The sequence below is a fragment of the Hylobates moloch genome, unplaced genomic scaffold (genome assembly GCF_009828535.3).
Source record: "Hylobates moloch isolate HMO894 unplaced genomic scaffold, HMol_V3 SCAFFOLD_13, whole genome shotgun sequence".
NCBI classification, from domain to species: Eukaryota; Metazoa; Chordata; class Mammalia; order Primates; family Hylobatidae; genus Hylobates; species Hylobates moloch.
In genome coordinates, this window is record NW_026652288.1 from 8,880,955 (window position 1) to 8,906,275 (window position 25,321).

Here is a 25,321-nt window from a genome sequence, read left to right on the forward strand (position 1 = left end):
CTAACCTAAATGGAGAGCTCCATTTTTAAAAAAAGACCAGAGACGTTAAGAAACTTACCCAGTGCAGGATTTACATTCCAACTATCAGACTCCAGAGCCTGTGTTTTAGCCTCTTTTTTTAAAGCCAAGATTCTGAACATTTTTTAAACCACAAATTCTATCAGAAAAAATTGAGCACCAAAGCATATACTTACTTACATATGATGTACCTACACTTACTAAGAAATATATACTTTGTAAACTGCATCAAAAATAGAACTTTTAAAGGGTCAGGTAAAGACACATATGTAAACTTTTTCCCTGCACACCAGAGTGTCCTTTTGTGCTCTTTGCTTTGGAGGCAGCAGTTTGGTCAAGCCCCTTCCCTTGTCTGGGCCTTTACCCTCAGTACTTTAGAGCTGGACTGCACTCTCCAGGCCCTCCCCCTTCGGGGATCCGAGGGGCCCAGTTAACATCAGGGAGGAGCTGACCTTGGGGTCTCCTGAGCTCAGCGGTCAGGGAAGTCTGGTTTCTCTCACTTGCCTGTTCTCTCCTGGGGTGAGTCAGAGAAGAATGTCACAGCAATTGTTGTCCTTCCCTATGGAGACATGAAAACAGGACAGGAGGTTTCCCTGCCCCACCCCAAACTCCCAAAACAATGTCCAGATAAAACCTAAAGCCTCATTTTGGCTCAGTGGGCCCTGCTCAGGTAGGTGCTAAGGATGTACTGGTGGCGTGTGTTTCTGTGTCCCTGTCCTGGGCGTTGCCATCAGGGAGGGAGACGCCCACAAACAGACGACACTCCCGCATGGTGAGTGCCAAGGAAAGGGGCCTCCTGGCCAAGGGACTGCTCTGCTCATCTGGGCCTGGTGCCGCTGTCCTCATAGTGCTCAGGATGAACTTCTTTTCCAGGGCATCTTATTAACTCATCACTGCCTTGTTCGAGTGAGCTGCCGTAGAGCAGGAAGGTGCCTCATGCCTCACGCCCAGCACAGACGAGGGGCTCAGAGTGTGCTCCTGAGGCCACAGGAAGGGCGAGGGACTGGGCTGAGCTGCCCTGGGTGGTACAGAACTTAAACACTCCCTCCTCTCTTCCATCCAGTCTGGCTCAATTTCTGCCTCAGTGCAGCCCACAAATTCCTTCTGGGTGCCAGTGAGAAGCAGGAGATGCCAGGGCTCAGGTCGACTCCCACCTTCCTGCCCCCTTGGCTTCTGCCTGCCTGTCTTGCTGGCACCTGCAGCCTCCATTTGCAAATGCTTTGCTTTTGTTGATGGGTCCGGAGGGGTTCTCTGTGGGCTGAAACGTAAACTGGAACTTGGCAGAACTGCAAGGTAGCACGTTTCTCTAGCATTGGATGAGTGTGACACATGGATGCGGTAGCTCCCTGGACCAGCTGTCTCTCAGTTAACCAGCCAAGTCCAAGCAGAAGGGAAGCAGCTCTTCAATTCCTGGGGAATTCTCCTCCTCCCATCTCCCCACCCCCATCGGCTTAACACAAACTAGGAGGCGTCAGCATGGTTGGCCCCTGGCTCACAGAGGGGGCCACAGTGATTTCTGTCACTCAACTTGGGAAAACCATTGTGCTCACCTGGAGACAGTGTCCTCCTTGGATTATATGATGCCTGGCTATAAACCAGGGGCTCTGACATTGGGGTTTAGTCCTGGATCTGACACCAGCTGCCTGAGAAACCCTTCAGAGGGCATTAGCTTCCTGCTGCATAGGTACCGGTCACCTTAAGTGGTGTGCCACCTGACCATTCTGTTGTCCCTGGGAAAATTGCAACACAGCCCTTAGGCTTTTGCCTCCTAACTGATGGCTTGAGGTCGCAGAGCCAGGACTGAGCAAGGAGGTGGAGTTGGTTAATGTTTTATGCTTTGGGCTGCCTAGAAAAAGCTTTCTCCACTTGTCAAGGGCCAGGTTGAATTAGGAAAGCTCATCGTCCAACTATGAGGCTACCCCACATAATTCTTCTGTTTTTAAAAAATTGCGTCTGCATCCTCCACTAGCCCACTAGCCCATTTCACTGTTTGATGTTATTTGCCGCCAGGAAGTTCCAGTGTATCTAACCCAGACCTCTTGGGCTGCTCCTTCAGTCAGTTCCCCCCAAGAGATAGGACCGATTTCAGGCTGCAGCAGCCTCTCCCAAAGCATCTCTGTTAACTCCTTTGCCTGCATAATTTTTATTATTTTTATTTTATTTTATTTTATTTTTGTAGAGACGGAGTCTCACTCTGTCGCCCAGGCTGGAGTCCAGTGGTGTGATCTCGGCTCACTGCAACCTCCGCCTCGTGGATTCAAGCAATTCTCCTGTCTCAGCCTCCCGAGTGGCTGGGACTACAGGCGCACGCAGCCATGCCTGGCTAATTTCTTTTGTATTTTAGTAGAGACGGGGTTTCACCATGTTGCTCAGGCTAGTCTGGAACTCCTGAGCTCAGGCAATCCACCCGCCTCAGCCTCCCAAAGTGGTAGGAATACAGGTGTGAGCCACCGTGCCTGGCCTGCCTGCATAATCAATAGAAAGCAGAAATATCACAAGCGTCACTGACTCCCCAGCAGAACATGGAAATGAAAATATATTTTCTCAAAGCACTGAGCTTGGTGCTCTCTGTTAGTATTGTTTCATTAAACGTTTAAGAATCTGACCTGGCCAGGCGCAGTGGCTCATGCCTGTAATCCCAGCACTTTGGGAGGCTGAGGTGGCCGGATTGCATGAGCCCAGGAGTTCAAGACCAGCCTGGGCAACATGGAGAAACCCCATCTCTACAAAAAATACAAAAATCAGCTGGGTGTGGTGACGTGTGCCTATAGTCCTAGCTGCTTGGGAACCTGAGGTAGGAGGGTCACCTGAGCCTGGGGAGGTCAAGGTTGCATTAAGCCATGATCATGCCACTGCACTTCGGCCTGGGCAACAGAGCGAGACGTTGTCTCAAAAAAAAGAATGTGTTAATTTAATTTTTAACACGTCAGAAGATTGATTGGCAAGTAAAGACCTTACATCTGGAGCTAATACATTACATTTTTAGTGTTTCAGTTTACTGTTTTCACCTAAATTTTATCAACCCAGAAGTATAGGTATCATCCCATTTTACTGATGAAAACTCTGCCTCTCAGGGAAACTGACTTGCCTGTGGTCACACAGACGGTAATGGAGCTGTGAATTGAACCTGAGTCTTGACTTTCCTGGCTCAGTGCCGCTTTACTCTACCAGAACTACCTCATAGGTGGCATAAGTAAAGGTTGTTTGAGGATGTGAAATAGATTCACTTTGGTTGAGGCACAGGTCTTTGGGAGGAGTGGGTAAGGATGGAAATTCACATTGGACCAAGTTACTGGTTCTCCCTGTCTATCTGTACTCTATCCAGGGCACGTTTTATGACAATGCGTCTCTGTAATCGGCATGCCGCTTCTTATCTTTAATTTTATGGGTAGCTTTGGGCTTTGGGTTTTGTCCATCTTCATTAAAGGCAAACCACTTTATTGCTCTATTTCTTAGTGGCCATTAAATAAATCATCAGATGGGGATGGGTAATGTGTAGCAGTAGAATGTATTAATAATTGAGTATCCTGAATTAGACTTTCATTTTTGCAGCTCGCCAAGAATATTGGGAATGCAGGCTTTAATGAGATCATGGAATGTTGCTTACCAGCTGAGGACTCTGTCAAACCCAACCCAGGCAGCGACATGTAAGTATGGGACTGGCTATTCTCATTTGCTGAGTAGAGGTTTGCCTTTGCCCGAGCCCCGGGAGGCAGAGGAATAAGAAGTTTTGGGTGCATCCATCATTGCTTCTTTAGGGAATAAATCAGCCTATGTTGGGTTTTCTTAGTCACTTTAACCTTTTGGGTGACCAAATAGAAATTTTTTTAGGAAGAAGCCAAAAGCAGGCAGGTTTCGCAGATGCCGTGCGTGTGTGCAGGGGGTGTGTAGAGAGCCTCACTCACCACTGGTGGGTGGAACACCCTGGACTTTTCACCTGTGCTGTTTGTTCCGTTGAGTCACTTCCCCATCTTGGTCTCTCTGCATAATCCTGAGCCACCGAGATGGCTGGTTGTGGTAGATATGTGATTATGTAGCGTCCTTCTTGCCAACATCCTTGCATGCTTGCAAATGTGGAATGTGTTACTTCCTTCAAAAAATGTTTGTCTTTGTGTTATTGTTGATACAAAACTTGATGGAGAAGCCTTTTTTTTTTGGAGACGGAGTTTCACTCTTGTTACCTAAGCTGGAGTGCAGTGGTGCAATCTCGGCTCACTGCAACCTCCGCCTCCCAGGTTCAAGTGATTCTCCTGTCTCAGCCTCCCAAGTAGCTGGGATTACAGGCACATGCCACCACGCCTGGCTAATTTTTATATTTTTAGTAGAGACAGAGTTTCACTATGTTAGCCAGGCTGGACTCGAACTCCTGACCTCAGGTGATCCACTCGCCGCAGCCTCCCAAAGTGCTGGGATTACAGGCGAGGCACCGTGCCTGGCCAGTGGAGAAGCTTTTGTGTCTCCTGGTGCAGAGCTGACAACAGGGAATGTTCTTGCCCATCTTATCAGAATGTCAGTGGCCATGTCACACTAGTCTTCAAGAACAGGTGGACAGGGAGACCAATGGGTTTGGGCAGTGGGTGTCCTGCTCACCTTAGACTTCAGTTCTGTTTAGTATTACGGCTCTTATGTCTACAGGGGGACATGGGTGGTTTACCTGTTTTGTTGTGATGCAAAGTGAAACAGACAGAAGGAAGGAGAGATGCTACTGGGTCAGTTAACAGAGCACCTGCATTTGAGTGGTGAGGCTAGGTCAGCGTGTCGTGGCAGGACAGAGAAAAATGAAAAATATGTGATAAGAAAAAGTATTTAAAAATTCATTTACAGAAACAGCATTTTCTGTGGAATAAGCCTGAAATAGAATTAATGACACGAGTCTTCCCAAAGTACAGTGAGCAACAGTGAATAATGTCTTTAAGGGTGGTTTCCCAAATAGGTGGTAGTGTATGGACCCTTTGTAAAGGCAGAGAATTTAGATTTTTTTTTCCCCCTTCAAGATGGAGTCTCGCCCTCTTGCCCAGGCTGGAGTGCAATGATGTGATCTCGGCTTACTGCAGCCTTCGCCTCCTGGGTTCAAGCGATTCTCCTGCCTCAGCCTCCTGAGTAGCTGGGACAGGCGCATGCCACCACACCCAGCTAATTTTTTGTATCTTTAGTAGAGACGGGGTTTCACCATGTTGGTCAGGCTGGTCTCGAACTCCTGACCTCGTGATCTGCTCGTCTCGGCCTCCCAAAGTGCTGGGATTACAGGCGTGAGCCACTGTACCTAGCCTAGATTTTTTTTTAACCATTTTGTGTGGCGTGTCTTTGAGAAACGGAGATTGCAGGACCTGTATTCTTTTTACGTTTTGCTGATGTAACTTGATACAGTGAAAGAGCCAGAACATTGCAAGGGAGTGAACGGGGACCACGTCCATTACAGACTTTCAGGTATCAGGGATCTCAGGTGAGCGATTTGGCTGTTGTTGGATTAAAGTCAGTTTATGTTTGAATCCTGTAACAAGTGTTTGTGGTGTAGCATTTCCTTGAGAATCAGATAACGTGGTTTTAGATATCAGGCATGAGGCTGACAATGTGATCATCCTCTCTTGATGAGGATCTAAGTTTCAAATCTGTATGTTTACCCAAACCTAGAAAGGCAGTAGGGACATAGATATCCCAGTCCTTATCTGAGCCATGGGACACAGGCAGATTATTTAACTTCTCTGAGCCCAAGCTCTGTAATATAAAAATGGAGATAACGTTCCCCCTCACAGAGGCATTGGGGGCATGAGCGGGATGATGGGGTCAGACGTGGCGCTTAGTTTTAGTGCCTAGTTGGCATTAGCTGCTCTGCTTGCTCTTCTTCCTGTGGGTGACAGAGGTCACATCTGTACCCTGCATTGATTCCATACACACTGAAAATGAGGGTCCTCTCCAGTTAAGTCAATGGAGAGTTACTCGAGGTGAAGGAGCTCTTCCTGGGCGAGCCTGAGGGTCCCACTTGGTGAAGGAAACATCGTGAATCCAGCATGGCGAGGTCAGCTCCTGCTGTGCGGTTGACACCTGCTCTTTTCGGCTGCTTCATCTCCCACTGACGGTACCAGCACCCTGTAATGCTGTCATATTGGTCAGTTCTGAACAAAGTGTGTGTCATTTCTTCCAAGCACCAGGGATACCTTATAAAAGCAGGGCATTTGGTTGTTCTGGGGATAGGCAATTCTAAAAAATGAACACTGTCAACGTGGAACCCTTTAGTATGAATGTTCTGTCTGCACTGTAGCCCTCCTCCAGCCTTGGCACTGTTGAAAAGGAAATTTAAATCCCCCAACCCCAGGCTTTTTTCAAAATGAAGGCGGATGACCCGTGTAATGGCGAAACATCAGCTACTTCCATTCCTCCTCAACTGAAATTACTTTCTTGGCTCTGTGCTCCTATAGCATTTGGCTCTATTTTAAAACATTTCATCCCACTTCGTAGTATACTCAGGCATTTACATATATTTTTCTGATGAATTACTTCTTACTCATTTTGGTTTTTCCTACCATGATATGTTGCTTATGGTGAACCAGTGAATATTTAATGAATCAACAAGTCAAACAAGTACTCCCAGCTCTGTGCCTGCTTAAATAAGCTAATATTTTACTTCCAGATGAAAAGGAATACACTGCTTCTAGCTTTATCTCAGCACAGCACACCATCTGCAGATAAATCTGTTGAAGGGGAAACCAAGGACACCCTCTAGTGGCCTGTGAATCCCAAGATGGATCTTGGGGGTGTCAGGAACGTGTAACTGGGGGAGGTGGAGCAGCAAGCTAGGCTTGTATTTGCTCACAGGAGCCAGAACTGTTTCTCCCTGTGACTTGGGACCATTATACATACCCTGTCCTTGAGAAGTATAAGGAAAGCCCCTCCTTGCAACACCAAATGTGTCATTATGTTAATTGTTTTTCTGCAAAAGCCTGTCATTAAAAAAAAGAGGGAGGGCCGGGCGCGGTGGTTCACACCTGTAATCCCAGCACTTTAGGAGGCCGAGGCGGGCGGATCACGAGGTCAGGAGATCGAGACCATCCTGGCTAACACGGTGAAACCCCGTCTGAGGGATCACATTAGCAAAGCAAACCTCCTTCACAAAACCAGGGGGCATGTGTGGAGTTAAACAGACCTGTGCCCACGTTTGTGTAGGAACTGCCTTCGGGGCCTCCAAGCCCTGGGCAGATGAGTAAATACATTAAAAAACAAGTAAAGGAAGTCCACTTTCTCTCTATCCCCTTCCTGTGGAGGTCGCAGTAATGATTGTCCCACAGTGATGATTGAAAGTGCATGAAACTGGACAACTGTCCAGTCTAACTGCCTGTCAGAAGAGGCATTTATATCATTAAACAGGCTGCCCACCATGACACTCACCAGGCTAGGAATGGAGCATCTCCCTGGGTGTCACACTGTGCTGGAGGCCCTGAGAGGAGAACCTCCAGGAATAAAATGTGTCTTCCCTTGTAGGCCCACCAGCTGCCTGAGGAAACAGAATCCAGTTTCCCTCTATGGGCTTCAGTGTACAGTAAATCCTCAATGTTCCAGAAACTCAAAGGTTTCTGGAAACCTGTGACTTTAAGCAAAATGATGTATAGGAAACCAGTTTTACCCTACGCCGATTGATGTAAACCAGAGTTCAGTTCCTACCACGTATTTCGTATCATGAGAACATCACCAAACTTCTGAATAAAGGCCCAGAACACTTCTAATATTAAACATTGAAATATGAGCTATGCATACATTTAGGAAAGATTCTGGCTACTAAGTGGGATAAAGAAAGATCATAAAAACCAGTAAGATAATGATTCACCCACTTATTCCAGTTCAGGGTCACAGGTGGCCGGAGCATGTCCTGGCAGCTGAGGTCCAGGGTGGGAACAAGCCCTGAACAGGACCCCGTCCCACTGTGGGACGCGGTCACACCCACATCCACACTCACTCACAGTGGGGCCTTTGAGACCCAGCAGTTAGCCGAGTGCGCACAGCTTCGGGATGTAGGGGAAACCTGAGTGCCCAGAGAAAACCCAGGTAGACGCAACACAGACAGGGACCCTGCCTGGGAATTGATTTTTTTCTTAACATTATAACGAAATGATGTTATTTGAGGGCCTGTTGTGCCTACAGATAGAGATGAAAACTCATGGCACTATTGAGGGAATCCATTGAGACCATGTATCTCACGCACAAGTCAGCCAGCACCACAGTGAGCTCAGTGCGCGGGTTAGCGCTATGTGGACGGGGAGCACGTGCCGGGGGAACTTGAGGCACCCACCTTAACCTAGGCCCTGTAGAGTGGGCAGAACTGGAGCCGGAGCAGGAGGGAGGCAGTGTGATGGAAAGTGCCAGAGCACAAGTTCACCAGGTGCCCCTGGAAGTCCTTCCTGGGCTGTGAAGCATGCTGCCTGCTCAGGTGGAACGGGCACCCTGGGGTGTGATTTCCTCTCCAGCTGCACCAGCCAGCCTCACGCTGCGGCGTGTCCAGGAGCCACATGCACCCAAGGGCAAGAAGATTTGAGGCCTGGCAGACACTGGCAAGAGACCTCTGCCCGCTCGGTTCCGTCTGGGTGCTGTGGGAGTCATGGCTTCTCATCTTAGGCTGGCCCATCTTCAAGGGACCCCAGGGTAGACAGGATCCACTCCCTGCCTCCAGTTGCATGTCCAGGGGGCTCAGGCTCCCCTTCTAGGGGGCCAGTTGTTCCACAGGGATTTAGGGCAGGTACAGAAAAGTCAACAACTGCTCCAGCAGCCATGGCCCCTTGTCATAGTCAGCTGAGTGAGAGAGAGGAGGTCAGGAGGGAACCGTGCGGGGACTCCAGCTCGAAGGGAAGCAGCTGCGTACGTCCTTGGGTTGTAGGCAGTGCTGTGTTACAGACAGATGCAACTGATCTGCCCCTGCCTGGCTCTTGCCTGATTCTCAAGATTCAAGGAGTCCCTGGGCAGTGACTCTCAACCTTCAGAATTGGGATTGTAAAATGCATGTACTCTGTGACCAGTGAGCTGCTGTTTCTCTTGCTCTCTCTCTTGTAAGTTCATTGGGTCTTTCCAAGGCCCGGGACCCACTGTGTGTGCTACAGGTGTGTTGATGCACGTATGTCTCATGGTGCTACTGTGAGGATATATTGTGTGCGTTTTCGCAAGTCAAACTTACAAGTCTAGAGAGATGAAATACTTATTCAAGTTCAAAGCAGCAGTGTGTGATGGGAATGGAATTTGAACTCAGGCTTCTTTGGCCTGCTTTTGTTCCTGCTTCTCTAGGCTCTTTGGATGGGGTGGAGTCTGAGCATGTTGCCACATAAAGGCCAGAAAGTAGAACACAAAGAGGGCTGCCATTTCATTTTGGTTCATCTGATAGTGCCTTTCATACCAGGCACGGTGCCTACAAAAGAGAGGTCATAGTCCATGCTGCAAGGAGCTCATGGGCCTGTCGGGCAGTCAGGCAGGCAGGCCTTCATGGAGAGAATGTTGGAACAGAGGTTGGCCAGGGCTGCCTGGATGGCAGGGGCAGGGCCTTCCTGGAGGAGGAGGCACAGGGCATGCCGAGTGGAGGGATCTGGGTAAGAAGGGCGTGAAGGTGACAAGGGCGACAGGGAGGTCAGATACGGAACTTAGGAGTGAGGGGAGGGAGACAAGGCAGAGAGGCAGTTGGGCCAAGAGAACATGGGAGAGTTGTCCCCCTGGCCAGCTCCCATGAGATCGCAGTGAGGACCAGTGCAGCCATAGAACCACATGGCGGCCACTCCTTTGTGTTTCGGGGCCAGCGCTGCTTACCAGGGAGGTGGCGCAGGAACCATTAACGTGGCCTTAGACAAAGGGATGCCGGACGGCAGGTAGAGGCCCTTCATGATTTGCAAGGCAATTATGTTTGGCTTCAGGAATGCAAGAAAGGACTACATCACAGCCAAGTACATCGAGAGGAGATACGCAAGGAAGAAGCACGTGGATAACGCGGCGAAGCTTCACAGCCTTTGCGAGGCCGTCAAAACGAGAGATATTTTTGGATTGCTCCAAGCTTATGCTGACGGTGTGGATCTTACGGAAAAAATCCCACTGGCCAACGGACATGTAAGAGTGTGGGTTGTTGCTACTTTAAAAAAAAAAAAAAAAACAGGCACAGTGGCTTATGCCTGGGATCCAGCACTTTAGGAGGCCAAGGCGGGAGGATCATTTGAGTTCAGGAGTTTGAGACCAGCCTGGTCAACATAGGGAGGCCCCATCTCTACAAAAAAAAAAAAAAAAAGTAAGCCAGGCATGGTATGTACATTTGTAGTCCCAGCTACGCAGGAGGCTGTGGGGTGAGAGGGTCGGTTGAGCCCAGAAATTTGAAGCTCCAGTGAGCCGTGATTGTGCCACTGGACTCCAGCCTGGACGACAGAGTGAGACCTTGTCTCAATTTAAAAAAAAAAACAACTGGGGGACCATGGCGGGTCAGTGGAATCAGCAATACTGACCAAAGCTGGGTAATTCTCCAGAGGAAGACGACACGGATAGGGGTACTGGGGTAGAATAAACTAGGGGTTTTTTCTTTTCAGTAGACAAATAATTTTATCTATGTTCATGTGGTACGGTGTGATGTTTTTGATGTATGTTTACATCATGGAATGATGAAATCAAGCTAGCTAACATATCCATTACCTCACATACTCATCCATTTTTAATGGAGAGCACATTTAAAATTGACTCAGTTTTGAAATAGACACTATGTAGTTCTTACCTGGAGTCACCAGGCTGTGCAGTAGATCTGCAGGACTCGTTCTGCTTGTCTAAAACTTTGTACCCACCTAGTCGTTTATTCTTACACCAAAAATGTAATGCCAGCTCTGGAAAGAAAGCCCATCCCCAGGTGGAGAAGAAGACATCTCAGAAGCTAGGCAGCCTGAGAGGGACCCCTCATCTGCGAGCAGGTTAAACCTGAGCTTCATGCTAATGAGAGAAGCTCTCTGAGAGGGGTGGTTCCCTGGAACCCACACCACACTGTGCTCCCCATCAGAGGGAATAGAGTAGGAACAAGACCCCTCCTTTCCTGGGGGATCTCTCTTGAGAGGATGGGCATCCAGCCGGAGTGGGTTTGCAGTAACATACCAGCACCCAAGTGGGGTGGCATGTGTCCAGATTCTGGTCCACAAATGCCCTGTAGACGCACATTTGGTCCCCTGGAACCTCCTGACCTCAGGACCGGGCTGGCTGCCTATCAGCAAGGATGCCTCACGGCTGCAGCATCTTTCTCTTGGTGACAGGCATGTCCATGCAGGCTCTGGGCTGGTCCCACTCTCTTCCCATCCCCAGAAAGAACTCATGCCCACCCATGCAGTGTGGAGGGTGCCCAGCACTGAGCTGTGCTACAGCCAGAGGGCCGAGCAGGCAGGGCAGGCAGCCTGGGAAGCACCTCCCCTTGCCCTCACCTCCTGTCCTCTGGATCTCTGGTTCTCTCGCCCACCCACCTGCTGAAACAATCCTTGTTCATCTTTTCTCCACCACCTGCCAGGTGTACTTTCAGGAAAGGCAGTGGAGTTGGGGAATCCCCAGTATGAGTTGGCGACAGCACAGTTATTAGCATTCATAGTCTTGTCTGTAAGTGTAGAATTCAAAACTTTAAGCCTGCTTAAGAAACATAAGTTTCTACTCAAGGAGCAGGCAAAGGGATTGGATTGTAGGTGGCCTGGGGGACCTTCCTGGATCCTTTGAACAAGATTCTTGCTTGCAGGCAGGGATCTGCCTTGTGGTGCTGATGCAGGGATGGGGACAGGTTGATTGAGAGGACTTAGAAATGAAACTCCTGAACTTCTCATTTATTTCCCATGGAGTCAGGAGAAACAGGACCAATCTCCAAATTGCACATTCCCAAGGGCAAAGAGCTTGTGTAGAGATTAAAGAGACTCTAAGAGACAAGTTTCTCGAAGGGAAAGATAAAAGACTTTTGGAAGAGTTATACACGATTTCACTGGTGTCGGACACAGAATTGAATGCTCCCGTTAGAATTCCGGAATGCCTTTGTTTGGTTTTTCAGGAGCCGGATGAAACAGCCCTCCACCTTGCAGTCAGATCCGTGGATCGAACCTCTCTTCACATTGTAGACTTTTTAGTTCAGAACAGGTAGGTGTTCTGAAATTAAGGGAGGCACTTGTTTTCTCCTTGGTATTTCTGGGGAAGGAATCAGACGCTGCTTCATCACTTCTGATGTGTTGTCAAGAGAACCTACCCAGTTCTAAACATGAATTAAAGACAGAAAAAGGACTGCCAGGTGTGAGGTACTCCATGGCAATCCTTTAAAAAAGCACTAGAAACTCTTTTGTGGTAATAGCAGGGTCCAACTTCTAGTGTCTGGTACTCAGGGAGACACCAAGTAGATATGGCTGCTGAACTTGGGGACCCCATGACCACCCTCTGTGCACAGGGGCAGTCCTCACTCGTCCTGTGAGCCAGGTCATCACACTGCGCAAGCAGAGTGTCCCGAGCAGTAGGGAGGTAGCAGGCAAGGAGGGATCCACACATTAGCCATGGTCTGAGCCAGAGATTAGAAACCAGAGCACTGGATTATGGGTGTTTTGTTTGGGTCGAGAAGTTGTTTTTATGCTTTGATTAGAAATGGCCTTTAGAGATGTGCACAGGCAGTTTACCACAGATCGGGAGTCCCCGTGATTTGGTGCATATTGCTTCAGTCATGTGTTACCTGCCTGGCAGCTGAAGGCTGGACTTCAAGACCCCTCAACATGTATTTTGACTCCCCGATCATGGTTTGAGCCATGTGTGTACTGGAGGAGGAGGAGGTGCTGTTAAAAGCCACAGAAATTGCTCTAAAGGAAATGGAAAATTCCAAAATGCAAAAGCCACGGGATAGTTTGCATTTTGTGTCCTCTGCTTTTTCCTCCCATTTCTGAGCAGAGGAGTGAAGAAATGGCCAGAAAGTAGGGGAGTGTGGGGCGGTCAGCCCCAAGACCTGCAGCTTCTTCCTGAGGAGCCTGAGTTCACTGGACTCGTGATGGAAGTTGCCTTGATGCCCCATCTCTTGAGTGCCAGCCTGGCTCCTAGAATGCAGCAGGGGTTCCATAAACATTTGGTTGATAGCTGCGTGATGCCTCTCCCTCCATGCACATTTTCAGGGGGCAGGAGAGGGAAAGTCCCATTTTCTTTTTTTCCAGAGTGGAAGGAGGACAAAAGTGGGGGAGAATTCTGAAAATGAAGCCCCCCCGCCATGCCCACAATTTGGTGAAAAAAAGAAGCTCCTTTTTTTATATTGAAAATGTAACTGGTTTCCTTCTTATGGAAGCAGCAGGTGCCACTTCCTGAGGTCGCCCTTCTGTCTCCACTTCGTGCAGGGGCACAGAGCTTACTGCCCCTCAGAATGTGACAGTGGCCATGCTTGCTAGGGTTGAGGGCCTATGCCATGTCTGCCAAGCCTGAGCACCTTTTGTGGATGACCTGGTCTTGTGATATGTTGGAAGAACTTTTGAAAATCTCAAGATTCCCCTTTAGCCTGTTTTCAGAGGGTATTCCCAGGGCAAACAGGCTGAGGAGCCTGGGGACTCTGGGCTTTGGGAAAGTGACTTTTCCTTTTCCTGGAGGGAATATCAAATAATGATAGAGAAAAGCTCAGCCTCCGTCCTCCCATGGGACAGGATGGATGCGTCACACAGGCATCTAGAGGCCCTGCATCCAGCACAGCTGGCCAGCCTAGCACGGCAGCCTCTGGGCGCAGCCATGGGACGTGAGAAGGACGCTGGGCTCTAGGTTCACCCAGGTAGTGCACTGCCCCTGCCTTGGCCCCACATGCTCAGCAACAGCAGGGATGCCCCCCTCCCCTTTTGACTTCTTATGCCATCATCGTGTTATTTCCCTGATGACCTTCTGCTAAGGCTTCCCCAGCCATGTAGACAGGGATGGTGTCAGGTCCCACCACCTTGGGGATGATTTACAGAAACCGTTTGCTCGGGGACTGTCTGCCTCTCCTGTGCACGTACCCCAGGCTCCCTGCCAGGCAGTCCCTGGTCGTCCAGCCTGTGACACACTATGCTCTCTCTCTGATCCTGTTCTCGGGCAGTGGGAACCTGGATAAACAGACAGGGAAAGGCAGCACAGCCCTGCACTACTGCTGCCTGACCGACAATGCCGAGTGCCTCAAGTTGCTCCTGCGGGGGAAGGCCTCCATCGAGATAGGTGAGTGGGCCCGGGCCCTGGGAGTGGGCTCGGCTGCACCCTGGCCTCTGCCTTCTGTCTGCCATCCAAGCGCTGCTCTTGGAAACAGGGCCGACCCTGTGGGCTCCTGTTGGTGCCAAAGAGAAGGAGAACCTACCGCTAATGAGAAAGAGCCTCTCCCTGCCTGTTGGACGAGGCTGCATTCACCATCTGTTACTTAGACTTTGGGCACATTTACAGGCGTTTTACAGATCGTAAAACAAGCAAAGGGTGGGTCTTGCAGTCTCACAGATGCCAGGTGAATTTGGACAAGGTTGGGGAATTTTGACCTGTTCACACACCCTGAGCCTACTCACCCCCACCTGAGGCCACACTTGGCCCCTTTCTTGGCTCTGGGTTTAGACGGATTACAGGGGGAGATGCTGTTTACTGCCCTCTCCTTTCATTTGCACCACTGCTTCCTCCACGAAGGGCCCTGGTTGTTACTTGGCCCGGTCCCTCCCTCCCTCTCTCGAGGACCCCGATGTGCCAACAGCCAAGGCACAGTTGTGCCTTGAGGGCATGCAGCTGTTGTCCCCTCAGGAGGAAGTATTTTTGAAGGACTATTAAATAAAGAGGAAAGAATAGAAAAAAGACACACATCTGCCTGATAGCCGTGCTTATCATTAAAAAGCTAATATCAGACCTCATTGACTGAGGCTTATTTAGAAGAAAGTATAGGCCGGGCGCAGTGGCTCACGCCTCTAATCCCAGCACTTTGGGAGTCCAAAGTGGGTGGCTCATGAGGTCAAGAGATCGAGACCGTCTGCCCAACATGGTAAAACCCCATCTCTACTAAAAATACAAAAATTAGCTGGGCATGGTGGCGGCCGCCTGTAGGCCCAGCTGCTTGGGAGGCTGAGGCAGGAGAATTACTTGAACCCGGGAGGCGGAGGTTGCAGTGAACTGAGATTGCACCATTGCACTCCAGCCTGGCGACACAGCAAGACTCCATCTCAAAAAAATAAAAAAATAAAAAAAGTATATACTTTCAAGGTTATAGACTGCTTGAGAGAAGGTATAAAAGTTAGTTATATTTCCAGTGCATGGAACTAGGTTAGCAGCGCTTTTCATTAGAGGTTTATGATGAATCTCTTTATTCAACGAGTTACAGTTCGGATGTGGATTTTAATTAGGTGGCTGCTTCAATGGTTTTAGTTTTTGTTTTGGGGGTTTTTTTTGTTTGTTTGTTTGTTTGTTTTGAGGCAGAGTCTCGCTCTGTCACCAAGGCTAGAGTGCAGTGGTGCGATCTTGGGTCACTGCAACCTCCACCTCCCAGGTTCAAGCGATTCTCCTGCCTCAGCCACCTGAGTAGCTGGGACCACAGGCGTGTGCCACTGTGCCTGGCTAATCTTTATATTTTTAGTAGAGATGGGGTTTCACCATGTTAGCCAGGCTGGTCTCGAACTCCTGACCTCAAATGATCCGCCCACCTCTGCCTCCCAAAGTGCTGGGATTACAGGCGTGAGCCACTGTGCCTGGCCAATTTTAGTTTCTTGATTAGTTCAAACTTTGTCTTTTAAAGTTTTACCTTCTGTATTTAGCTGCAGTTCTATACAATTACAAGATACATTCAGCCTCGACTAGGTCAAACTCACTATGGATTTCATTAACCAGGCCCAATTTAATTTAGTGCTGCCTCTCTGTTCCTTTTAAAAATTGTCCTGGATGTCAGGCCTTTGCTGGGTTTTGCTTTAACACCTCCTTTGCTCGCCCTTGACTTTTAGCAAACGAGTCAGGAGAGACTCCGCTGGACATTGCCAAGCGCCTCAAGCACGAGCACTGTGAGGAGCTGGTGAGTCTCCCGCCACAAGGACGGGGTGGGGCACCTGTCACGGGACAGGGAGCCAAGCCTGTCCTCCTTGGGCAGGGTTTGCTGTGAACCAGTGGCCTGAGCAGAGCTCAGTGTTGCGGATGGGATGAGCCCAGAATCAGCCTGCCTTGGAGAAAGCATGCTAGGGAGTCTATAGGGAAACCTAGGGGGACCCACCCCTCGTAGTGAGACTTGGGGTGTGAGTCAGTGTTTGCTGGTTGGCCATGTTGATAACATCACTGGTGTGGTGGGACAACTAGAGCAGAGGCCCGAGGCCACCACAGGGGCCTGTTCTCTGGCCTCCATAAGCTGTTTACTTGCTACTTTGCAGGACATCAAGGCCAACCTCCTTTCTTTGTTCCTCAGCCCCAGATCATGTGGGTTGCTCAACACCATCTTTTCCTGTTCTAGAAGAAAAGACCACGTAGGCAGTAGAAAGAGCCCACCAGGCCAGGCAGCCCTGGCCTTGCCGTGGACTCCCCAATTTGGCTTGGGAAGGAAACTCTCTTAGGCTGTTTCCTTATTTCTAAAGTGCAGTCAGTTATACCAGTATATAAGGTTGTTGTGAGAATTATTCTCAAATGCTGTAAAGCAGTTGACACACAGTGCTCAGTAAATAGATTAAGGCCAGGCACAGTGACTCACGCCTTGTAATCTCAAAGCTTTGGGAGGCTAAGGTGGGGGATGATGGCTTGAGGCCAGGAATTCGAGACCAGCCTGGCAACATAGTGAGACTCTGTCTCTGCAAATGATTTAAAAATTAGCAACGCATGGTGGAGCATGCCTGTAGCCCCAGTTACCCAGGAGGCTAAGGTAGGGGGATCACTTTGAGACCAGGAGTTCAAAGCTACAATGAGCCATAATGGTGTCACTGCACTCCAGCCTGGGCAACAGAGCAACACGCCATCTCCACAAAAAAAGTTTCAAATTAGCTGGGTGTGGTGGCACACACCTGCAGTCCCAGCTATTGGGGAAGCTGAGGTGGGAGAATCGACTTGACCTTAGGAGTTCAAGACTACAGTGAGCCATGATTATGCCAATGCGCACCAGCCTGGGGGAGAAAAAAAAGAACTATTAATAAATGCAATACAAGTGTAAGATAAGTAACAGGTCCTCTTTCTAAGGACTGTACATCCACTAGCTCATTTAATCTTTTTTTTTTTTTTGAGATGGAGTCTTACTCTGTCGCCCAGGCTGGAGTGCTGTGACATGATCTCGGTTCACTGCAACCTCCGCCTCCCAGGTTTAAGCAATTCTCCTGCCGCAGCCTCCTGAGTAACTGGGATTACAGGCACCTGCCACCATGCCCAGCTAATTTTTGTATTTTTAATAGAGATGGGGTTTCCCCATGTTGGTCAGGCTGGTCTTGAACTCCTGACCTCAAGCAATCCACCCGCCTTGGCCTCCCAAAGTGCTGGGATTACAGGTGTGAGCCACCGCACCTGACCTAGCTCATTTAATCTTCATAACTACCTTACAACATAGTTTCTGCTGTTGTCCTCATTTTACAGATGGGGAAACAGTCACAGGAAAGTTAAGTGACTTGCCCAGGGTCATGTAGCTACTATCTGGTTATGGGGGAAATTAAGCCCTGAGGTCCTAAGACACCCACAGTGTGTAATGAATTAACTTCTTTTCTGCACATGTAGAACGGAACTAGCTAGCTACCTTCCTTGAGAGAACCGAGAAAATAGCCACTCAGATCGTTTTCTACAGCGTTTAATTCTCTCATTCTGGTTGAAAAGGCTGGGTTCACAGTGAATGAGCACATTCATTCTCCTGGGGTTGAGCTTTCTCCCATGTGGAGTATGGATACTTGCAGGCTGATCAGCATCCTTTAGATCTCAAATATCCTTTGCCTGTTGTTTTGGGGAAAACTCTCTAGCCCTGTTTTTTCTCTACGGTTACGCTGTTGTCACAACAAGCAATACAGAAGCAGACTGCTGTGACCAAAGGTATGGGGTTCCCCCCACCCCATACACCAAGTGTTGTCGCCTGACAGGTTCTTCTTGCCTGCTGCGTAGATTAAATCCAATTTGTGAGACAGTGTGATTGCAGTAGAGAAAGAGTTTAATTATGGCAAGCTGGCTGAGCGGTGGGAGGACAGGAATTATTACTCAACTGTGTCCCCGCAAAGGCTCAGAGGTTAGGGTTTTTCAAGGATAGTTGGATGGGCAAGAGGGCTAGGAAATGGGTGCTGCTGATTGGTTGGGAGTGAAATCATAAGAGTGTGAGAAACAGCCCTTGTCCACTGCATATCATCTCAGTGGGGGCCACGGGACTGGTTGAGTCATGAGTCAGGTTCAGTAGAGTCAGTTGGTCACCAGGATGCAAAAGTCTGAAACAATATCTCAAAAGATCAGTCTTAAGATATGTTATCTATAGGATCAGTTGGGGAAGTCACAAATATCGTGGCCTCTGGTGCAGTAAACAGTTTTGTTTTTTTTTAAAGACAGTGTCTCTGTGTTGCCCAGGTTGGAGTGCAATGGCACGCTCGTAGACAGCCTCAAACTTCTGAGCTCGAGTGATCCTTTCACCTCAGCCTCCCGAGTAGCTGAGACTACAGATGCATGCCACCACGCCTGGCTAAATAAGTTTTTAAATTTTTTGTAGTGATGGGGTCTCGCTATGTTGCCTGGGCTGGTCTCAAACTCCTGGCTCAAGCAGTCCTCCTGCCTCAGCCTCCCAAAATGCTGGGATTACAGGTGTGAACTACTCCACTGGATGGTAAACAATTTCATTAATAGAGAGGCAAGCTGCACCTAGGTTTTAGCAGAATTCAGACCCCTCCCATAATCCTAATCTTGAGGCTTGTCATTAGTCTTCCAAAGGCACTTTCAAGTTCCCTGACAAGAACAGAGATCAGTTTTCACATGCACATGTATGTTTATTGCGGTACTATTCACAATAGCAGAGACTTGGAACCAACCCAAATGTCCATCAATGATAGACTGGATTAAGAAAATGTGGCACATAGTATTAATCTTGTGTAGTCCTAAACTGGTTAGCGTGAAATAGTTCTGCCACCTCTGATGCACCACTGCCAATGCTGTACATGCTGCATTTGCCCCTTGAGCCAGGTGGATGTTTACCGTGTGTTATATAACTTCCTGGCTCCTTCACTGAACATGCCTAGTCCAACATTTTTTCCCAGTCAGTCACATCCTGGGATCCAGTGTATAAATCTAATATCATATGTCTTGTGCATAATTGTTCCAAAGGATCTTATTTTGTGACCTATATATATCAGTAGTGTGCATTACCATATAACGTAAAAAGATGTACATATAAACAGTGCAACCAACTATCCAAGTGTTACACCATCTAAAACCCCCAATAAACCTTGAACAGTGGAAAAAGAAAAAAAAAGAAAAAAGAAAATGTGGCACATATACACCATGCAATACTCTGCAGCCATAAAAAAGGATAAGTTCATGTCCTTTGTAGGGACATGAATGAAACTGGAAACCATCACTCTGAGCAAATTATTGCAAGGACAGAAAACCAAACACTGCATGTTCTCACTCATAGGTGGGAATTGAACGGTGAGAACACTTGGACACAGGGCGGGGAGCATCACACACTGGGGCCTGTCATGGGGTGGGGGAGCGGGGAGGAATAGCATTAGGAGATATACTTAATGTAAATGATGAGTTAATGGGTGCAGCACACCAACATGGTACATGTATACATATGTAACAAACCTGCATGTTGTGCACATGTACCCTAGAACTTAAAGTATAATTTAAAAAAATTAAAAAGAACAGAGTCAGTTTTAGGGAGGGACTATTACCATCCTTGATTCAAACTTACACCACAAACTAAATTCTTCCCATGGTTAGCTTGGTCTGTGCCCAGGAATAAAGGAGGACAGCCAGTCTGTGAGACCAGAAGCAAGATGGAGTCAGCCATGCTAGACTTTTATCACTACCATGTTCTTGCAAAGGCATTTTCACAAGCAGCAGACACCAGCTGGCTGTCCTGCAGTTCAATTAGACACTATCTACCTGGAGGTAGTGTCAGATCCCACAGACTGGGGGCTCAGTCCCCAAGACTGTCTCCCACCCCAGACACCAGTCACAAGTCAACCTCCAGAACTTCTGACCAACCGGCTTCAAGTTGGGGTTCCCACAGCCCCCTCTTTGGGTTTGAATAATTTGCTGGAGTGGCTCCTAGAACTCAGGGAGACACTTGTGTTTACTGGTTTATTATAAAGGATATTGCAAAGCATGCAGAGAGAGAGGTGCGTAGGGCAAGGTGTGGGGGAAGGGACGCGGAGGTTCCATGCCCTCCCTGGGCAGCACCCTCCAGGACCCTCTTGTGGTTCACCATCTTAAAGCTGGAGAACCAGTCCTCTTGGATTTTTTGGAAGCTTCATGATGTCAGCATCCCTTCCCCCAGGGTATAGGATGAGACCCTCTCTGGGGAGGGTCTTAAGACCCACAGTCAGAAAAGCGGGGGAAGATAAGAGTCCTGCCTTGGGGCAGGAGAAGTTCAGAGAGATTCTGTCTCCTGAGGCCTTAACACCCCATGTTATAACCGAAGACTGTAACAAGGGATTTGAGAGTTACGAGCTGGGAACTGTGGATGAAAACTAATACAGTTTACAAAGCCTTTGCTGGGACATACCAGCTTTGAGTTTCAAGGTTACCCTGTGAATTAGGCAGAGGGGCGGGGGCTTCACCTGAGACCCAGAGATTTCCATGAATTTGCCTTGGACTAGAAGGCAGGCCTCCTGCCTGCACACCTCAGTGGGTCCAAATGCATGGCCGAGTGTATAAGCAGCAGCACTGACCATCCCTCTGTTCTCTCAGCTGACCCAAGCCTTATCTGGAAGATTTAATTCTCACGTTCACGTTGAATATGAATGGCGACTACTCCACGAAGACCTGGATGAAAGTGACGACGACATGGATGAGAAATTGCAGGTCTGTGCCAGGTTGCTAACCATTAAGAGTTTTGATCAGCTTCATCCAGAACAGCGCGGGTCCTAATCTATAATTAAGGCAGAAAGCTGTTTTATAGAAATGAAAATGTAGCTTACTTTTTGCTTTCATTGATCTCAGTAGGCTCTTGATTTTACCCTTCCCACTACCATCTCCTGTCTCCCAGCTCCTGCACCCGTTAATTTAAAGGAATGGCTAATTATGTACTTATAGGCAGCCTTTTGCTACAAAGGAAAGGTGTGTGTGGCAGGGAGGTTGATTCCAGTGGATTTAGAGGAAGCTCTCTTGCTATGGAGTCACGTTGTAAAGAGCCAGATTTCTCCCAGTCTAGGTGATCACATTCTCCTGGTTGATCTTAAAAAAACATCAACTGAAATCATCAGACGACCTTTAGAGCTCATTGGGTCCAACCCCTTCCTTCATGAGTTTGGGATATTGAAGCTTCAAGAGAAAAGTTGACTTGGCCAAAGTGAAGCACCTATTTAGAGGCAGCCTTGGGACTGCACGAAGGCTCTTGCCTCCTCCTCCAGCTCCCTTCTTACCATACTCACTGCCTCACACATGGGGGTGATCCCCAGGAAGGTTGCTGCCTTCACGCAGGACTCGGAGCTGAGAGTCAGACTTAGGCATGTGACCCAAAGCCCTGACTCCTAGCTGTGACCCACTTCCATCTGTCCTTCAGCATGGTGCTTCGAGGCATGCCTGGAATGTGCTCTGTGCTGTATTAGTGGCAAATGCCACATTAAACACATTTTCATGGTTTGGCTTTTTTTTTTTTCTGTAATGCATTAATGTTCTGATGTGTATTGAGGATATCTAATTAGATAGACGGATGGATAGGTTGGTAGGTAACCAAACGGCATTTCTGAAATCTGTTGGACTGTCTTTGCTCATGGAATTAACATCCATACTTACTGCTTATTTACTTCACTGAGTTAGCTACAAAACAGTGTCAAAGTGAGAAGAGTTGACTGATTTCATACTTAACCTGCCTTAAAAAAAAGTTGGAAGCAATCTGCCCCAGCGTGCCTTTTCATTCAAGCGGTCAGATGCCACATTCCCATTTTATGAGCAGTGATGAAGCAGGTTGCATAGTCCAAGGAAAAGCACAAGAGCAGGGGCTGGTGTGGAGTCCTAAGACTCATCCACGCTGCTCACCTGATTCTCAGCAGACAGCAGCCGTGGGCTTTGCAATTTAGAAATATGTATGAAGACCCACTGGGTGCTTAGTTCTGCACTCCTGAGCTGAGTTTGAACCACTGGTTTGTCCAGAACCTAGAAAGTGTTGGTGGTCCTGTGAGGGAGAGGCAGGGCTGCCACAGTTCATACGGAGCACCTGCTAAGCACCTGGCATTGTGCTAGAAAGGTACTCGTCATATCCAGTGAACAGATAAAAAGTGTTGGTGGTCCTGTGAGGGAGAGGCAGGGCTGCCACAGTTCATACGGAGCACCTGCTAAGCACCTGGCATTGTGCTAGAAAGGCACTCGTCATATCCAGTGAACAGATAAGAATGTGGTCAGCAAGGTTGAGTCATTTGCTCACAATCATATCTAGTTTAACGAAGCTGGCATTTGAAATAGAAGTTAGATCTAAGTTACCTGAGTCATCATTCCATGCATTCACATCCAAGAAAGCACATGACCGGCCAGGCGCAGGGGCTCACACCTGTAATCCCAGCACTTTGGGAGGCCACGGCGGGCGGATCACGAGGTCAGGAGATTGAGACCATCTTGGCTAACACGGCAAAACCCCGTCTCTACTAAAAAATACAAAAAAATTAGCCGGGCGTGGTGGCTGGCGCCTGTATTCCAACTACTCGGGAGGCTGAGGCAGGAGAATGGCGTGAACCCGGGAGGTGGAGCTTGCAGTGAGCTGGGATTGCATCCCTGCACTCCAGCCTGGGCGACAGAGCGAGACTCTGTCTCAAAAACAAAAACAAAACAAAACAAAAACAAACATGACCTTCAGGGGGAGCAGGGGTGGCCAGACTCTTAAAGGGCCAGATAGTAAATATTTTAGGCTCTATGGGCCTAAAGTGTCACAGTCCGTGTTACAATTACTCAGCTCTGCCAGGATGGCTCAAAAGCAGCCTTAGACAGTATCTAAATGACAGGACATGGCTATGTTCCAGTGAAACTTTACTGATGAAAAACAGGTGGCAGCCCATAGGCCACTGTTTGCTAACCCTGATTTGGAGGAATCTCAGGAGCTCCTGTTCATATGGGAAGAAAACATTGATCTCTACTAGATGAGCCATATAGCTGTTGGAGATTGAGTGCAGCGGGCTGGCCAGAGTTGCCCATCCTGTGGGGTAACATAAGAAGGCATGTTTAGGAAAGGGAACTTCAGGGAAAATGCTGACTTAGGTTGAGATAACTTCGGCTAATAAGATAAATAGCTTATATTTTAAATCCATCACAGAATGGAGAATTTTAACTTGTAATTAACAGCTTTTTTGGTATGTGTGTGTGTACTAGTCTGTTCTTACACTGCTATAAAGAAATACCTAATACCCAAGACTGAGTAATTTATAAAAGAAAGAGGTTTAATTCACTCCCACTTCCACATGGCTAGGAGGCCTCAGGAAACATACAATCATGGCAGAAGGGGAAGCAGGCACCTCTTCACAGGGTGGCAGGAGAGAGAGCAAGCGAGAGCAGGGAAAACTGCCTTATAAAACCATTAGGTCTTGTGACAACTCACTATCCCAAGAACAGCAGGGGGGAACTGCTGCCATGATCCAGTCACCTCCTTCCCTCGACGAGTGAAGATTACAATTTGAGATGAGATTTGGGTGGGGACACAAAGCCAAACCATATCAGTGTGTGTTTCCTTCACGAGACACAAGGAGGAATGAATTTTCACTTTTGCAGCTCTCATGCAACTTGTAGCTCTCAGGCAACAGTTAAGAGCCCAAATGGTACCAGGCCTGGCAGAGTTGGTGTCAGTGAGGTTTTCACCCCTATGTTGAATGTTATCACCAGGAGCAGTTCATATCTGTCTCACACGCCTCTGCCCCGATGTTCTCCTGCAGCCCAGTCCCAACCGGCGGGAAGACCGGCCCATCAGCTTCTACCAGCTGGGCTCCAACCAGCTTCAGTCTAATGCTGTATCTTTGGCCAGAGATGCTGCAAACCTTGCCAAAGACAAGCAGAGGGCTTTCATGCCCAGCATCTTGCAGAATGAGACTTACGGAGCCCTCCTGAGTGGCAGCCCACCTCCCGCCCAGCCTGCAGCCCCCAGCACCACCAGCGCCCCGCCCCTTCCTCCACGGAATGTTGGCAAAGGTATGAAGCTGTCAGTCATCCCTGTGAATATATAGAGGGTATTGTTTTGTGGTTTGAGAGGTTTGTGGCTGCCCTGCCTCCAACTCAGTGACCTTTGGGCTCTTTTGTTTTGTAGTTATTTTATGTTTGCTTCCTAAAGGGATTCCATCATTCTTATCAGGCCAGATGGTGGTAGAGTCTCTTGATTTGACTCTTATTCTGGGCAGAGTTGTGGCATCTGCCTGGCTTGGGTAACATGGGAACTCCCCCAAGGCAGCCTGGGGTGGCCACCTGGGCTCCCGGGGCTGGGCCGAAAGACACACTCCTGCAGGTCTCCCCTCCGCGCCCTTCTGTTTGCCTTTCTCCACTCTCATTCCCAGGCCTTCATTCTTTCCTTTTTATTTCTCTTCTGCCTTCATCTGGTCCAGCTCATGGCCCCTGCGATTACTTTTTACCAGTGATCCCCATAAAATGAAGGATAAAATGATACTAATTTGGGGAACAATGCTCGGCCTAATTGTAAAATACAAAACCAGCCCTGTGGGCCTACCAGTGTCTTAGGGCAAAAAGCATGCTTTTCTTACCTCAGCTGTAACCTGGAGGGTTTGACTCAACAGGTGACACTTTCTGTTTTTAGAAATACGCAAACCAAAGCTCCCAAAAGTTAAGTGATTGGTTCATTCCTGAAGAGCAGCTGGCTGCGGTGCTCCTTGAAGGCAGGTCCGGCGAGTGACCCACTCAGCTCTGGGCTGAGCTGCAGTCGTGGCCGCGGCCTTCAGAGGTTTCCCACATGAAGGGGGCTGCTGAGACTTTGATGCAGGGAGGGCGGCCCAGGAGGGACAAGAGTCTGCACAGAGCATGCATCCAGGTCCTGTGGCCGCTGTGAGCCGCTGATAGACTGGACCCCACGTCCCCAAATACATCCCAAACTGTCCTTATGCAGTAGCTGCTAGCTGGGCAGGCTGGGTCGGTGCGTGAGGGTGGCTGAGGCCGGGAGACCTGGCCCAGGGCTGAGCAGACAGCTGCAGCTTTGTGCTGCATGTACACTCTGCTGCGCGGCTGGGCCCGTCTTCCCTGCCGTCCTGGGTGTCTCACAGAC

General features: G+C 48.7%; 1 protein-coding gene across 1 annotated transcript in view; it reads left to right on the forward strand.

Moving 5' to 3' along the window:
• The window catches only part of ASAP2 (ArfGAP with SH3 domain, ankyrin repeat and PH domain 2), a 203,239-nt gene that overhangs the window by 157,303 nt on the left and 20,615 nt on the right, over window positions 1–25,321 (forward strand). Inside the window, exons 16-22 of the mRNA XM_032172619.2 lie at window positions 3,571–3,665; window positions 9,900–10,089; window positions 12,032–12,117; window positions 14,063–14,178; window positions 15,924–15,991; window positions 20,824–20,937; window positions 23,991–24,243. Of these exons, the coding sequence (XP_032028510.2) occupies window positions 3,571–3,665; window positions 9,900–10,089; window positions 12,032–12,117; window positions 14,063–14,178; window positions 15,924–15,991; window positions 20,824–20,937; window positions 23,991–24,243 (922 nt within the window). The remainder of the gene's footprint in view (window positions 1–3,570; window positions 3,666–9,899; window positions 10,090–12,031; window positions 12,118–14,062; window positions 14,179–15,923; window positions 15,992–20,823; window positions 20,938–23,990; window positions 24,244–25,321) is intronic.